The sequence below is a fragment of the Balaenoptera borealis genome (genome assembly GCF_965194805.1).
Source record: "Balaenoptera borealis genome assembly, chromosome: 12".
NCBI classification, from domain to species: domain Eukaryota; kingdom Metazoa; phylum Chordata; class Mammalia; order Artiodactyla; family Balaenopteridae; genus Balaenoptera; species Balaenoptera borealis.
In genome coordinates, this window is record NC_138869.1 from 81,977,410 (window position 1) to 81,994,275 (window position 16,866).

General features: G+C 38.6%; 2 protein-coding genes across 4 annotated transcripts in view; one reads left to right on the top strand and one right to left on the bottom strand.

The window, feature by feature from the left end:
• Positions 1 to 16,866, top strand: part of CENPQ (centromere protein Q) — a 138,555-nt gene that overhangs the window by 64,272 nt on the left and 57,417 nt on the right. The window contains exon 9 of one of the 3 annotated variants that reach the window (XM_082347652.1): positions 2,289 to 2,434. The exons of 1 other annotated variant lie outside the window; for it this stretch is intronic. In XM_082347652.1, coding sequence (XP_082203778.1) covers positions 2,289 to 2,291 — 3 coding nt within the window. In that variant the 3' untranslated portion in view covers positions 2,292 to 2,434. Of the gene's footprint in view, positions 1 to 2,288; positions 2,435 to 16,866 lie in introns of those variants that run through there. One more of the 3 variants, XM_082347661.1, reaches the window with a different exon arrangement.
• Positions 1 to 16,866, bottom strand: part of RHAG (Rh associated glycoprotein) — a 35,765-nt gene that overhangs the window by 4,872 nt on the left and 14,027 nt on the right. The window contains exons 2-7 of the mRNA XM_082347673.1: positions 8,274 to 8,457; positions 7,579 to 7,729; positions 5,711 to 5,858; positions 5,355 to 5,521; positions 3,085 to 3,222; positions 2,418 to 2,539 (exon numbers count right to left, since the gene is read on the bottom strand). Of these exons, the coding sequence (XP_082203799.1) occupies positions 2,418 to 2,539; positions 3,085 to 3,222; positions 5,355 to 5,521; positions 5,711 to 5,858; positions 7,579 to 7,729; positions 8,274 to 8,457 (910 nt within the window). The remainder of the gene's footprint in view (positions 1 to 2,417; positions 2,540 to 3,084; positions 3,223 to 5,354; positions 5,522 to 5,710; positions 5,859 to 7,578; positions 7,730 to 8,273; positions 8,458 to 16,866) is intronic.

The following is a 16,866-nucleotide window of genomic DNA, read 5'->3' on the forward strand; positions in this document are numbered from 1 at the left end:
GAAAAAATTGTACGAGTAATATGTGATCATTGTAAAAATTTCAAAATCACTAATTAAGAAAAGAAAGGAAAAAGTTTAATTTCCCTCCAATCTTATCAGTATAAACATGTAAAATATAAGCAAGTATTTTTATAAAAATGCAATCATGTCATGATACTGATTTTCCCATTAAATCTTAATGTTTTTTCATGTCAGTAAATGGAGATCTGGATCATAATTTTAATTGCTAGAGTATTACACTGTACAAATATACTGTAATTATAGTGCTATAGGTTGGATATTTAGGTTGCTTCTGATGTTTCATATTTTTAAATATGCTGTGAGAATATATCCTCTTAGGAACATGCTTATGGACTTGTCCAATAATTTCCCTAAAATAAAACCTATCTAGAAATAGGATTATCAGTAAAGGTTTATATTCTTCTTAAGGGCGTTTCCAAATAGGACCTTGTACAATTTATATCCCCATTTTTCCACTTTAGCCACCATTCAATATTATAATTTATTAAATCTTTATCAATTTGATAACTGAAAAATGGATAACTTGTTTTAATTTGCATTTCTTTGATAACTAGCAAGGTTGAATATTTAATATGTATTTACTCATCTGATTTTCTTCTTTTGTAAGCTGCCTGTTAATTTTACTAGAATTTGCCAAGATCTTTTACAAGGTATTAAAAGATGTTTTTGATGAAAGTTATTCCATGATAAAATAGGCTTGGAAAACACTGAGTTAGACAAAATTAACAGCACTATTAGAGTAAAGCTGCCATAACTTGAAAAAATGTCCCTTAAGTATATTAACTTCTCCTTGTTCTATGCGTACCAAGAAACTCGATTTGCATTTTAATATTCTGAATAGACACATGTGAGTAAATAGATTTGGCTCTTGTACAAAGGTATTTTATCTGCTGTGTGAAATATGTGTGAATTTTACCCACACATGTGAATGGGCCTTCCAAGGCTTGCCCCCCTCAACGCCTCCTGAGTAAATTAAGAAGTTGCTAAGCCTGTATACCCAAGGACTAGACTCTTAACCATGAAACCTACCCCGAATCTGGCCACCCAGCAAGACCCAGCCTTTGAGAGCCAGACAGACTAGTTTTATTGCATCTATGGAACTGATCCAGGCATGATGCCCAAGAATTCCTCTATTTCTAATCCTGAGACACCTCTTAAGTGTGTGTGCAGAACGTTTACACACTATAATACTTAGGAGTTGAACTCTTTAACTCAAACTTTTGTCACGCTTGATTTGCATTAAAATACATTAGTGTTTGGTCTCAACACTCTGTTGGGTCCTGGAAAGAACTAAAAGAAGATGTGATATCTCTAGGGTTGTCCTCCAAATTTACAAAAGTAGGAAAAAACAAAAAAAAAACCAAAAAAATACAGAAGAAATGGGTCACCTATACACATGAAGAGGAAGCAAATTTTCTATTCAGTAGAAAATACGATGAAGCAAGTTTTTCAAATATTTATCATTACTGGTCTTAAAATGGTAATACTTTAATCTGCTAAAATGGAAGAGAAACACTTTCTTTTCATATTATATAACTCCAGCCAGTGGTTTGTTGAGACATCATCAAACACATTCACCTTTTCCTCATGTTTTCAATCAAAAATTGAGCATTTTGTTTCCTCCTTTCTTACTCCCTGAGTGATCTGAACTCTACAGTTTTCCTAGCTGTTTTGCATGGATGGCATTCATATCAAATTGTTCCAATCTTGTTGCATAAAATTACGACTGATGGCTTATGGCATCACTTCCATTCTCCTAAATTTGACTGATGGCTGTTCTTTCTCTGGCCACTTGGGGAAGAATCTAGGTCTGTTATAGCCTAGAAGGGATTTCAGAGAATAAATAGTACAAGTCTCTCATTTTACAGATGAGAAGACTTAGAACCAGACATGCTGAGTGACTTGTCAAAAGCTACTTAACTAGGTAGCAAAGTTGGAACCATATGCCAGTTGTTCTGATTCCCCAGATCCAAATGCTCTCCACATTATGCTAACTCATTCTTCTTTGTGTGGATTGGATGCAGAGGTTGCCAGTTCATCACATATGCCCCATATGCTTGATTTTGGTAGGACTAAGTAAAAGAGTAAGCCTACTGTAATCTGAATGTGATGATCAAATTGTCCTATCTGCAATGAGACAGTTGCCTATGGTAGAGAAATTTAAATTAACACGTTAATTAAACAAAAAAAAAAACCATTAATAATGCTGGTTAAGAAACATCTTCCAATACAATTCTTTTATCTTGGTTGTGTCTCTTTGGCTTCAGTAAGAACAGTACTTACGAACTGTGGTCTGGACTGCTAAAGAAAAAGCTCTCTTATCACTGGGTTTCTCTAAGAGTAAGAGAAAACAGCACTTGACCTTGGGGAACAGGAAAACCCATTCTTTCACTCACCTGTCAGCTGTCTCCAAGGCTATGAACACAATGCTGGCGAGGCCTCCTATCACACCAGGTAAGCCGTGTAGGTTATGGACCCCACATGTATCGTGGATCCTCAGTTTAGTAGTGAAAAATGGCTAAAATTGTAAAAAGAGGAAGCTTTATTATTTTGTTAGCTATAGAGAGCTGTGTGACTGAAGTCAATGACCATGCAGGAAAATTTTTATCTGCAGGCCAGTTCCCCATCTTCATCTGAAACCTGCTTACATCAAAGAATCTGAATACACTGATGGCAAAACTGCTCATTTCAGTCTTAGGTAGATAGATTTGAAGGTGAGTGACTTTAACTCCTACTCATTCTTACCCACTGATGGTATCCTAAATCCCCCGAATAGGGCTCAGAGTACTTAATTATACAAAACAAACATCAACAACAACAAAACCTTTAATGGAACTGCCCTGAGGAAAGTAATACAAGTATGTTCAGTTCATACTGTTATAAGTAACTGATATAAACAAAAGAAAGCAAGAAAGAGTAGAAACCACTGGAACACTGACATGTTGAATGACCGAAGGAGAGGTGCTTAGGAAAGGACTTTTCATAGCTTTTTTCTGCTGGTGGGATGTGAGAAGATGATGCAGCAGATCCAAAGTTTGACTCAGAGTATCTGTTAATACTTACAGTCAGAAACTTGAACCCAAACACGGAGACCATTCCTGCAATGCTCCCAATGATCATAGCATAGTATGGGGTATTTGCCATGTCTGCACTAGTGCCTATAGCCACTCCTCCAGCAAGGGTTGCATTCTGAATGTGAACCTGTGTAGGGCACAGAAATGTGAGTGAGGTGAGAGGAAGGAGGAGGAGTTCAGAAGGACTGTAGCAGTCGTGGATTCAGTGGATTCCACACACCACACATTCTTCAGTTGGAAGGGTTATGGATTCGTTCTTTACTTTTTTTTAATATTATTGGGGAATGGACTTTTTATTTATTTTTAAAATTTTTATTTATTTATTTATTTGGTTGCACTCAGTCTTAATTGCAGCAGGCAGGCTCCTTAGTTGCGACTCAAGGGCTCCTTAATTGTGGCATGCGAACTCTTAGTTGTGGCATGCATGTGGGATCTAGTTCCCTGACCAGGGATCGAACCCAGGCCCCCTGCACTGGGATCGTGGCATCTTAACCACTGTGCCACCAGGAAAGTCCCAGGATTCCTTTTTAAGAAGAAGGTTCTTTGTAATTTCAGAAGGCCTTTCCTCCCAGCAGTTGACACTTGGTATCCTTGTTGTAGGGTTCTTTGGTCGTGCATGAGAGATCAAGTTAGTAAGACCAGTGTGGAGAGGGATGTGAGGAAATCAAAAGAAGTTGTAGTAGGAGGGTGGGAATATACAGCAGTTATTCTGGCAGTGTTCTGCCTCTTTATGCAGCTTTGGAATGCATTTGTGGTTACCGTGAACTGAAAGAGGCCTGTGGCCACTGTGTGCTTTTGCAGAGTCCATGATATTCCGATAATCAAAGAGGGGATTTAGAGACATTGAAATGTACACATTACACATCAAAGACAACAGCTTTTGCAAGTGTCACTCTTCTGAGAACATTTGAGGATGGAGGAAAGAGTAACCAGTTTCCATTTACCAGAATTCCTCAGAAAAATCATATTCTGGCTGTTCTGCCAGAGGAAGACAGGTTATCAATACTTTTGAAAGAAAACCACTGAGCTGTACATGTACGATTGCTTCTTTTTATTGTTTTCAATTTTTTCTCATGAAACAATTTGTAGAGAACTGAAATACATGTCCTTAGCTACGCTTAGAAATATTTTAGTGGGACTTCCCTGGTGGTGCAGTGGTTAAGAATCCACCTGCCAACGCAGGGGGCACGGGTTCAAGCCCTGGTCTGGGAAGATCCCACATGCCGTGGAGCAGCTAAGCCCGTGTGCCACAACTACTGAGCCTGTGCTCTAGAGCCTGCGAGCCACAACTACTGAGCCCGTGTGTTACGACTAGTGAAACGTCTAGAGCCTGTGCTCTGCAACAAGAGAAGCCACTGCAATGAGAAGTCCGCGCGCCGCAATGAAGTGTAGCCCCCGCTCAAGGCAACTAGAGAAAGCTCGCACACAGCAACGAACACCCAACGCAGCCAAAATAAATAAATAAATAAATAAAAATTTTTAAAAAGAAAGTAATATCTTGGTACAATATCTTTTTTCTCCCTCAGCTTAGAAAAGAAGAGTGGCTGATCTGAGGATTATTCCTTCACTGATATTTCTTTAAGCTCTTAGGCAAGAAACTCAAAAGACTATTTTGGGGGAGATATAAAAAAAGTTTGATTTTGAAATAATTTTAGACATGTAGCAGTTACAAAAATATTGCAGAGGGTTTCCATATATACCACACCCAGTTTCCCCCAATGTTAACGTCTTACATCACTGTAGAACTAGGAAATTAGCATTGGTGTAATATTATTAAATACCTTTTTGAATTTCACCAGTATTCCCACTAATATTCCTTTTCTTTTCCAGAATCCTATTCAGGATCCCACATTACATTTAGTTGTTATTTCTCTGAGAGAAATATCTGCTGTTAGAAAAATAAAATCAACTTGCATTCTCCCACTCTCTTTTTCTACTCTTGTAGAAATTCCTCTTTCTAAGAAAGATTTTCTAAGAACTTGGGGACAGTTAGCTCTATCATTAAAGAAATATGCTTCAGATCTTTGATTTTTGCATGATTATATTCCCTACTGGACTGTAAATTCCTTGATAACACTTCTAATTTGCCAGAGTACACATTTGAAGAATAAAGGAATGTTATTTTCAGATTATTCTCCAAGGTTTGCAGTGTTATGATTTGTTCGGGCAGCTCAGCAGTGATGCAGAAATGAACTAGTCATCAGAGCAGCCATCAGGGTCGCTTAGCGAAAGTTCCATGGGGGTTAACATGGCACTTACCATATGGAGCTTGCCTCGGCTCTCAAGAAGGCTGGAGCATGCATAGGCTGTAACCACGCAGGCGGCAAGAGAGAAGTATGTGTTTACGATGGCCATGTACTGGTTCTTTCCAGCATTAGCGATGGCCGAATTAAAGCTGGGCCAAAATATCCATAAAAAAAGAGTCCCTGTAGTAAATCACAAAAAGGGATATTAGTTCTGAATATGGAAGACAGTCCAGGGGAAGCCGTTTGCCTTGGGCACTGACAAGATGTTTTTACTTTTAGGCTTTGTTATCTAAGAGTTAGGGGAAAATAGGGGTATTCCCTTGCATCTGACCAAATAGACAAGAATCAGCCAAGTTCATCCCAACTCACCAATCATTGCAAACAAGTCTGAGTGGTACACAGACTCTTCATTGTGATGCCCTTCTTTCAGGCTTGATCGATACAAGACGCCTGCTACAGCCAAACCAAAGTAGGCCCCAAAGGCATGGATGGTCATTGATGCTCCAATGTCAGAGGCCTGAGGGTGGCAAAACATTCATGTAAATAGAGGTGAAGCTCACTACAGGAGGGAGGTCAATGAAAGAACTGCTTCATGGGTTAAAGAAAAAAAGATCAAGAGAGAGAAAAATGTGTCAGAGAAAGGGAATAAAACAGGGTTGTGAAAAACAAAAAAGTGCAAGCATTGGAGCCACACAGAACTGACTTTCAATCCTAGGTCAGGTACTTCTCTGATGTGACTTTAGACAAATTACTCTGCTTCTTTGAATCTCCAGTTCTGTAAAATGGGGAAATGTTACCCAGCTAATAGAGTTTGTGGTAAGATTTAGATGGGACCATGTTTTTCAACTGTTAGGTCCTTAGTGGGCACTCAATACATTTTAGGTTACTTTTCCAGGTTAGGGAGATTCTCAGTGAAATATTATGCATTGCACTTGATACAAAACAAACATGATTTTTGCATTCACTTGACATTGCAGTAAAAGCTCACTGCATTGTAACTCAAAGACTTGAAGTTTCAAGAAGCTTCACCCTGCAATGATGATATGAAAACCAGCTGAGGGACTTCCCTGGCAGTCCAGTGGTTAAGACTCTGCGCTTCCACTGCAGGGGGCACGGATTCGATCCCTGGTCTGGGAACTAAGATCCCACATGCTGCTCAGTGCCGCCACAAAAAAAAAAAAAAAAAAACCAAAGAAAAAGAAAACCAGCTGAGGTCCAAGATTCATTTGAAGAAGTGCATGTTAGGTCCCTCTTTAGGACACAATGGATTTGATCCAGTTTTCTACATTTCTTGTCTCTAGATGGAAAGTTCAGTGTGCCAAACCCAAGGCATTGCTCTGTACTTATTAAAGTAGGAAAATGATACAAATTTATTTAAATTTTCATGCTTGATAAACTCCTATGTACCTTTCAGGTCCAGCTTAGCTGTCACTTCCTCAGACAAGTCTTCCTTGATTCCACAGTCTAAATTAAGTCTTTTAGGTATACTCCTTCAGAGCCGCTCCATTTATTTTTTCAAAGCATGTGTTGCAATTTATAATAATATTTTTTTGTGTGTGTGCGTGATTCTATAGGTAGATGGTTGAATGTATGATCATTTGTTGGATGTCTATCTCCCCCACTAGATTGTACACCCTATGAAAACAGAGACCTTAACTATTTGTTTGTCACTGAATCACCAACACATGACACCTAGAAAGTTACCAAAAGTGTTTGCTATTGAATTACATGTTCAATAGAGGCATAAATAAAATACTGGAGAGTACCCAGAAATATTCTGTTTATTTTCCTTGGGGGAATCAATGAGATTTTCATGGAGGAGAAGAAATTTCATCTAAGCTTTAATAAAAGGCTTTGAAAGAGCTATTCAATGAGTAGTTGAAATATAAATAGGAATTGATCATTGATAGAAAATGTATTTTAATAAAAAGAGTTGTAGAGCTAGAAAATTCTGGATTTGAATCCAGATTCAGGCAAGTAAGTCATTTAGCATCTGTGATCATCAGTTTTATCGTGTATAAAGAGTAACATCATAATACCTACTTTACACTGTTGTGGTGATAGTGCAATTAAATAATGTTTATCAAACTCCTGGTTTACAGTAGGCACTCAAATGATTACTATGATTACTATTTGCTGTGGTGTCACTGTCACCAAGGTTTGTCCCTGAATATAGTGGGCATCCAATACATGTGTTGTGATGTTCAAAGCTAGGTAAGTATCACTAGAACACTTACCCCAAATATCTCGACAACCAGATATTCATTGACAGCAAAGACAGCAATTTCTAAAATTGTCATGGTCAGCATTTGGATTGGGCTTGTTTTTCCCAGGACAGCTCCAAAAGAAATCAGAACTGTGGCTGTACTGAAGTCTGCATTTATCATGCTGAGGGAAGAAGAAAGAAGACACTGAAGAATGATGCACACCCCACATACGTGGGTTGTAATGAACTATACCACCACCATGTCCAGAGTTCAAGGCCCCTCTCCCCACCTGTCCCCATCAGGTGCTTCTCCCAGGCCTACTTTTATCCTCTCCCACGTCCTTGCCCACCCCCACCTCCAATTACCATACAATCTTTAGTTGCTCTCACATTTCCTTTAAGCTACCTGTTCTTTACCTCATTTAGGGTTTTACCTTAATAAGGTAAAGGAATAATAATTATTATTATTACCTTAATAAGGAAGGAATAATAATTTTGTGGAAGGAGATTTCTCATACCCTTAAGGTCAAATCATAGTGGATATAGACATGAATGTATGGTCCAGCTCAGTTGAGCAAGGCATTGATTTAGATCCTTGGATCCCAACGATCTTCTATCATGGAAAGGAAACAATTTGCAAGCTAGTTCAGAGGCTGACTGTCAAGAGACTAAGCAGAGAAACAATTGCTCTGAAAACACAATGGTTGGAAAATAAGGGGTGCTCACTTTTTGATTTCAATGTGGAATTTCTCTCCATGGCTCTGCAGGATCCCCTGTGCAATAGTGCCCCACTGGAGGCCCAGAGCAGCAATGAGTAGGTTGATGCCCACACTACTGAAGCCATATTTTCTCAAGAAGGTCATGAGGAAGCCAAACCCAGCAAATACCATAACATGCACATCTTGGAAGACTGCAAAAGAGCAGAGGGAAAAAAATCTGCATAAGGGGACCACTGAGAAAGTGTTACATCATAGCATATTCCATTTACTAAGTGCTACATCCTTTTCAGAAAACACTACAAAGGGAACGTTAACTGGGCTGCCAAGGGCTGGGTTCAAGTGCCTGCTTGGTTACTTACCAGCCAGGAGACCTTGGGCAAATTATTCAGTGTTTGAGCCTTTTCTTGGAAGACTATGCACTATCATACCAGTGTGTCTTTCATCCTCTCCCTGAAGAGTTTTCCATTACTTTCCACCTGAGGAAAACTTTGCAAAACACAGTGCAAGTATCACCCGCTCTTGCAGACTTTCCCAATATTTCCAGGGAAAATTAATATTTCCTCTTGTCTTTCCCAAACCTCAGCTTTAGCATTTGTCACATTGCATTACCATTTATTTAGCACGTATCACACTGTAATAGTTATTTTGTGAGGTGCCCATTGCCTGCACTAGATTGTGAGTTTCCTGATTGAAGGGATTAGGGCATACCCATCCTTTGCTTCCCTGAATCTGTCATAAAAGCGTGCGTAGAGGAAAAGAGGCAACATTGACTAAATGAATGAGCTGCTGTCTTTATCTATCAAATGTGTATAGTAGGACCAGCGCTGGAAATCTTACTAGGTCATTATTCAAGTCATATGGAATAACGTCTTTGTTAACACTTTCTAAGCCAATGGAAGGAAGGCTGTATCCTCTTGAGGAACAGATACTTGACTTGGTTCTGAAGATGTAGGCTGATATCCCCCAATTGCATCACGTGACCGTGAGACCTTGGGCAAGTCACTTATTCTCTGGGAGCTTCCGTGTTCTCATCTGCAATACTGCAAAAGCTATATTTCACATTTCCTGGGGCTGTAGGGAGTGCTGCCAGGTGACAGCTCTCCCTTCTCTCTGGGAAACACTCTTGTCTTATACAGGTCACAGGCCTTCCCTCGGGAAGCCTGAGCCCAATGACTGGTTCACATGAGCGTCCCCTTGCCTCGGGAGAGGGCCACCTGAAGCTAGGCAATCCCAGTCTCAGAGTTTCTGGTGGGGTCAGCTGAGGCTTCTGTCTCTGCCCAAACACTTCTGCTGCAGGTGTTGATCATAAGACACTCCCCAATAACCTTCTTTCAGGCTAATGTCGCTCTTAGAGTCTGTAGCACCTTCCCTTTGGGCTCCCCTCGTCTCTGTAGAACTGTCCTGACTCTCTCCCCAACACAGCTTGCATACTACATTTTTTTTCAAACTTTTCCGATTAAATCCGATCAACTAATCTGTGGCAGTGATCACAAACCCGGAAGTGGATGAAGGTGCTGTCTTTCCAAAGATTCCCAGTATTTGAAAAGGGCTGGTTGGAGCCGTGGGGACTTACCCTACCATCTTACTCTATGACAAACACCAGGACAGACAGAAGTTGGCATCATAGACTGAATTATGAGGGTCCTTTGGTGGTCTAGAAGCTAGTCTCACTTGTATATGAGTGCTGCAAATGTAATAAAGAGAATGAGAAAACCAGAACAAACTTGCTGATTCAGGCACACACAGGGTCATCATTCTTTCGACCCCATCCATGCAGTGAGCCTTTTGGTCATTTTATTGTTTGTTGGTGCAACCTCCCAAGACAGTCAGTCTGAGGAGGGTGAAAAAGGAAAAAATAGATTTCTGAAGATTCCCTCTCCTTAGCAGCTTTGAGGGAGGTCTCAGAGAGGAGAATGCTGCAGTCTTTTTGTTTTCCTAGTGAGATAATGCCTATTGGCAATAATCTGACTTATACCCATTCTGGCATGCTGGATGCCCGCCCTCATCTCATATCTTCCCAGAGAACTTCAGAATTGGGATTTTACCTGACCTGCCGATGGGCAACTGTCAACTAACATCAACCTGTTTGATTTTGGAAATATAGGTGACCACATACATTCATCTATTTTTACAGATTGTTTTACCACCATTTAAATTTTTTACGTAAACATCTGATTTAGATTGTAGACTAAGTTGGAGTGGAGCTCAGAGAGTATGCGTGACGTACTGTTTATGATTTTCCTAGACCTTTCTGCAACTCAGTTTTCTCCTCTTTAAAGAACAGTTTGGATTAGATGAAGCCCAAAGTCTCTCCTAGCTCTATAAGTTGTTTCATTTATTTTATTTTGTTTTTAGGTCAGGACTCTAAGATCCAGAGAAGTTAGGTGAGTTGTTTATAATCACAAAACTAAAATAAAAATAAGAACCCAGTCTTACTGTCTTCGCTGTTTTTTTTTTTTTCATTACGCCAAGTTATTTTTCTAAACATTCTTTTCTTTTTTCCGAGAGTACTCTTGTTCCTCCTGTCATCAGCTGATTTTAAAGTGTGCAGTAACCAACTAATTTAAAAATTGTTTTAACTAATTTTGTAATGTCTCACACTGGGAGTAATAATTATTCAGATTCTATCCCCCTCTCCCTTTGTTGGAAAACCAGACATTATACAGAGGGAGGAATTTCTTGTATTAACAGTGCTCCACTGTTTCCCACTGCTCCCCCAAATCTAATTCTTGTTACTGCTTTTCGCCACAAGAGGGCGTAAAGAACCTCACCTAAGAGAGCTTACAAAGTTGAGAAGGCTCTTGACAAATAATGATTCTGTATGAAAGGTATGGATAAAAAGGTTTGTAAACAGTTAGGATTATGTATTGTCTTTCATCCTGCACTAGGAATTTTTTTTTGCAGGTGGTGTCAAAGGAGAGGGTCATGAGTTTAGTTTTATGGTGCAAGACTCTGCCATTAAAGGAATTAAGTATCCTCTTCATAGAAGGAAAAAGGGATTTCTTTAGTGATTGGTACTTTTGTGAAGTCTTCTGACGGGTTTTAAGGGCTGCCAAGACTTGTCTAAATCAGATATTCTCAGTAGCAGGCAATTTTTAAAAATTGAAGTATAGTAGATTTACAATACTGTGTTAGTTTCAGGTATAAGGCATAGTGATTTGCCTTTATTTTTTTTTTTTTTTTCAGATTATGTCCCATTATAGGCTATTACAAGATATTGGGTAAAATTCCCTGTGCTATATAGTAAATCCTTGTTGCTTATTTACTTTATGTATAGTAGTTTATATCTGTTAATCCCATACCCCTAATTTGTCCATCCCTGTTCCCTTTCCCCTCTGGTAACCATAAGTTTGTTTTCTATGTCTGTGAGTCTGTATTCAAGCATTGTATCACTTAGGATAGCAGAAAACAATTTCCTAGGAATCATTTACCCTGCACTTTTAGTAACCTTTTGCCTGTCACGTGTATCTAGATTTGCTGAATCTTTTGTAGTAAATGAACTGAATGAGGAACTCTGTGGTGGTCCAGTGGTTAGAACTTGGTGCTTTCACTGCCCTGGCCTGGGTTCAATCCCTGGTCAGAGAACTAAGATCCTGCAAGCCGCGTGGCACAGCCAAAATAAATAAATAAATAAACGAACCGAATGATATCTGAATAAATATAGGAGCATATTCTTAAATTGAGATTTAAAAAATAAATCATCATACTAATCTGTTGCTGGTATTGAAATTCATAAAATAATTTCTAGTGCTGTGTACATTCGTTGCCAGTTTACCTATATCTTCAGTAATTCTTCAAGTGTGATCTGCAGACATCTTGGGCATCTTGGAAACACTTTCAGGGAATATGAGGTTAAAATTATTTTTATGATAATTCTAATTCAAGATGCTATTTGACTTTTTCACTGTGTTGATATTTCCGCAGATGATGAAAAACAATGGTATAGAAAACTACTTGTACTTTAGCATGAATGAAAGCAGTGGTACCAAACTGAACTAGTAGTCTGGTTTTCTTCATGACCACACACTTGCAGTAAAAGAAACCAGTTTTACTTACAAATTCCTTGATGAATCAGTAAAAATTATTAATTGTAACTATTGACCCTCTCATACATGTCTTTACACATAAAACACTACTGAAACATGATGGTCGTCTCAGAAAAGAAAAAGCACGTTTGTTATTGTTTGAGTTATGAACTGAGTGAGCAACTTTTCCACAGAACTCCATTTTTTTTTTTTTTTTTGGAAAACAGATTGATATAAACTATGGTTTTTCAAATGGGTATAAACTTTTTCTGAAAAATGAACGAAGTGATGTTGTGATTTCAATGAAAAGAACTCACAGTATTTGTTGCCAGTAATACATTTTGAGTTTAAAAAAAACTTAGAATTCCACCAGAAACTAACACAACATTGTGAATCAACTATACTTAATTAAATAAGAAGTAAATTAAAAAATTAGAAGTAAATTAAAAAATTGGAATTTCAGAAAATTTATGTCTGCCACTACAAGCTTGTCAGCTTTCTGAAACTTCTTGGGGTTTCTGGTGAGATTGTTGGTGATATTAACAAGTATCCTTTTTTGATATTATATAATGAAATATGTCAACATTTGGAGTATCTGCATAACTGTGAATCAGTATTTTTCAAATGATCAATGTACAATGTAACAAGATCACACATGGGATCCACTCAAAGTTCAAGATAGACTAATGGATTCTAATGTTTAACAGAGGACATAAAGTTCATTGATGTGGTTTTAATGTCCTGTAGGCATTAAAGACCTTGTATTTGTAGAATCTCTGATAACATGTTAACAGCCTTCAAGGAGCCTTCTCCTTAAACTCTACTTTTCTCTAGTCTTGCTACGTGTTAGCAAGGATTAGTTGACAGTCACAGCCAAACGTCATTCCTTTTCAAATTATTTGCCTCAACAAAGCGGCCAACACTTTGCTGGGTGCCATGAAGGCCAAAAACCATAGAGTGTATCTAGTTCCTCAAATGAGTTTTCTCTGGGGTCCGTCATGACATGCAATGTGATATTCAGGTGTGTTGCCCACTTCCGTAGTTGTGCCCTGGGATGGGAGCAGATGCCAGGATTGTGTGATATCATCCCTTTCTCTGCATTGCGTAGTGAGGAATGCAAGTGAGGAGAGAGATGAATAAACTTATATCCTATTGAATTTATTTTAAATATAAATTAAGGTCCTACTTTATTTATTTGTGGAAAATTTCATAGCTTTCACCACACTGCAACTGAGAACTGGTGAAACTCCCTGTGAGCTTCTTAGGCAGGAAATGAGCCTCTTCTGTGCTTGAACCCCTGAACCTGGCACGGTCCATGACGCTAGGTAGGTGCCCCCAAATGGTTGTTGACTTGACTTGAACTTTGCTTCTTAGTGAGTGAATATTTAATAATCTTCTCTCCAGTGACTTACGCTGTTGCATAAGTTTGATGTACATCAATTGTTTGAAATGTAGGAAAAAATATATAGGTATAATTAGTATAATTGTGTGGTTTCTAGGGCTGTTCTACAAAATATTTTAACCAGTGATAACATAGCTGAACTGGAAGATTAGTACTAACCAGAATTTTAGATCTTGGGAGCCACCTTACAGAAGAGAGAACTTTTAATTGTGTATAGACTTGAGTTATGGGGAGCATTTTGAATGAGTGAAGACTGCCTTCCAAGTAAAATTTCACTTTGTGTTCTGCTTAATGTCCTTCTTCTGGGCCCCCAGGGGCCTCAATTGCTTAAATTCTTCTTCCCTTATCCTGCCCCCTGCCTATGTCCTGGCTTCACTGCTCTTATAGTGAGGAAGATGCTGTGGTTTGTGTGTGTGTGTATGTCTGTGTGTGTGTGTGTCTGTGTGTTGGCTGTTGATTGTTAATCATTATTATTATTGGCAACTGTGATTTGATGTTTCCTTAAAGAAGTGAAAAAGAATCCTGCCCTAGATATCATGTTTTGATCCCTCTCTTGTTTTCATGTTTGATACAGCTGATATAACAGAAAATCCTTTTAGCGATACTTTCAAGTTATAGCCAGAATTTGACCATTTCTCGGAACTTCCTCCATTATGACCTTGGCCCAGCCTACTTTCATATCTCTTCAGGATTACTGGATGGTTCTCGTATATGACTTCCTAGTTGTTCCCCTGACCCCCTGCAAACTCTTTTCTACTTAACATCCAGAAGAATGTCTTTAAAACTTAAGTCATGTCATACTCCTCCTCTCAAAGTCCTCCAATTGTTTCTCAACTCAGAATAAAAACAATTTGCTTACCACGGTCTACAAGGCTCTGTAGCACTCAAACTCTCACACTTCTGACTTTGTTTTCCCTGCTTGCTCACTGCGTATACTAAATACCCCAGGGCCTTTGCGCTTGCTGTTTCTTCCATATAAAATGTCCTTGTTCCGTTTCCATATAGTTTATTCTCTTGCCTCTTTTCGTTCTGTTTAATGTCACTTCATATCAAAAAGACCTATCCAGACTCTACATTAACTGCCTTTCTCAATCAGATTTCTCATTTAAACCATGGAACAAGACAATGATTTAAGTAACTATTTTCTAGTTCTCTCAGAGATGGTACAGGATTGGTACCACTGTAGAAGCACAGAAGAGAAGTTAATTAATTGTATGCAGTGGATGCCTTGGGCTAGTAAGACTTAATTCATTCACATAACCCTGGTTGAGAAAGGCTGAAAGGATATCCCCCTTGTCCAGGTGCATCTATTTTTTAAATATTGCTTTGTTTATTGGTGTGGCATTTTATTACCATGTGAGTGTGTGTGTGTGAGTGTATGGCTGTGTGCTGTGTGTATGTATAACATACAGGCAAATATATACATGTATATATTTGCTTGTATTACACACAGATATGCATATGTATATGTGTATATATATATACACATATATGTATATATGTGTAAATGCTTTTCCCCTCCCGGCACAGTATACATGTGAATATGAATATATATATACGTATTGAATATATATCTATTCATATATATATATGTGTATATATATATATGGTCTGGGTTTCCCCATTGGAATGTAAACTTCATAATGAAATAGAGCAGGACCCTATGGTCCTCCCCCTGTCCATGCCCTCCACCTGCCTTTTGTGTGTGGAAAAACTCTAGCCAAAGAATAGGTTTAATAGAAGTGAGAAAATGCAGAAGCAAAGAATAGCAGTCCAAAAAGACTAAATAATAATAGTTTAGTCATTAACCAAAGTCAAGGACCTTTAGTTCCTCCTCATGGGCTATAGGTAATATCCTGAGCCACATCCTGTGAGCTGCCTTATAGACACTGAAACCCCCGCCAGGTGGAGGAAGTGAACTACATGATGACCAGACTGTAGCCATGACATAAGCTGCCACAATTCTGAGAATTGGCCTCAAAGAAATGGGAACAAACCAACCCTGGAACTAAAGACTAACTGTACTTAAAACAGTCAATATGACACTGATCAGACCACTGATGACCAATATCGAGAGGACTGTCAGAGCTAACTGTGCTCTTTCTGCATGTAGCCCCCTCCCTCCGTCTATAAAAGCTCTTGCGCCCTGATTGTCGGGGGGCGGGGGGGAGTCGGCCTTTGGACAGGAGTCCACCCTCCCCCTCAGTTGCAGCATCTCTAATAAAGCAAACTTTCCTTTCCATCAAACTTGCTTCTTTATTGGCTTTTGAGCGGCGAGCAGCCAGACTCCACTTTCGGTAATAGTAAGGGCGTGGACTTTGCTTGTTTTGTTTGCTTTGCTTTATTCACTGCCTAGAGCCTAGGACCTTGAAGACTGCTTGACGAGAATTGGGAGCTAAATAGATATTTTCTTAATGCATCATAAAATGAATGAATTTCTATGTTCCTTGCAAGCAGAGTATAAAGGTCATGTGATTGCTAGGCGCTTGAAAAAAATGACCATGTTTAGTAACTCTTCTCTCCAACTTGGCTTTTATCTCAAATTCTGAATTGAAGTTTTACCTACGAGTGTTGACACTGGAACTGAGAGAATTCAGCTTGAATTATGCAAATTATGAAGCTTTTGATCTCTTAAGATAACTTTATTTGAATAACACTAATCTTAGATTATATTTTTGGCATTTTGTTTCTATGCCATACTGCAGCTCTTCGTTTACATGTGCACCGAACAGTGGAGTCTTACAATAAAGAGATCTTACTTGTTTTATCTTTGAGTAAGTTTGCTGTAGCACATGCTTGGTGCATAGTAAAAATGTTTACTGGATGAAGAAACGAAATGTACAAAAGCATACAGAGTTGAACAGAATTCTTTTCTGTTTTGGTGTTCTTGAACTTGCAAATTATAAAATTCTTTAATCAAGAACTCTTTTGGATATCTATGTAAAGAGAACTAGATTTGGACCCTGAGTCTCTGACTTATGGTCCTAACTCTGCCCTTAACTTGTGAATGTGCATTTTGGCTGAGTCGCTTGGCAACTCTAGGTCACCTTTTCTACATGAGAATACTCCGCATTATATAAACTTCCTCAAAAATGTGTAGGAATGAGAGAACAAATGTCATATTTTTTTTAAAAGCTTAGACATATGCTGTAGAACTATAATAAATATCGCTA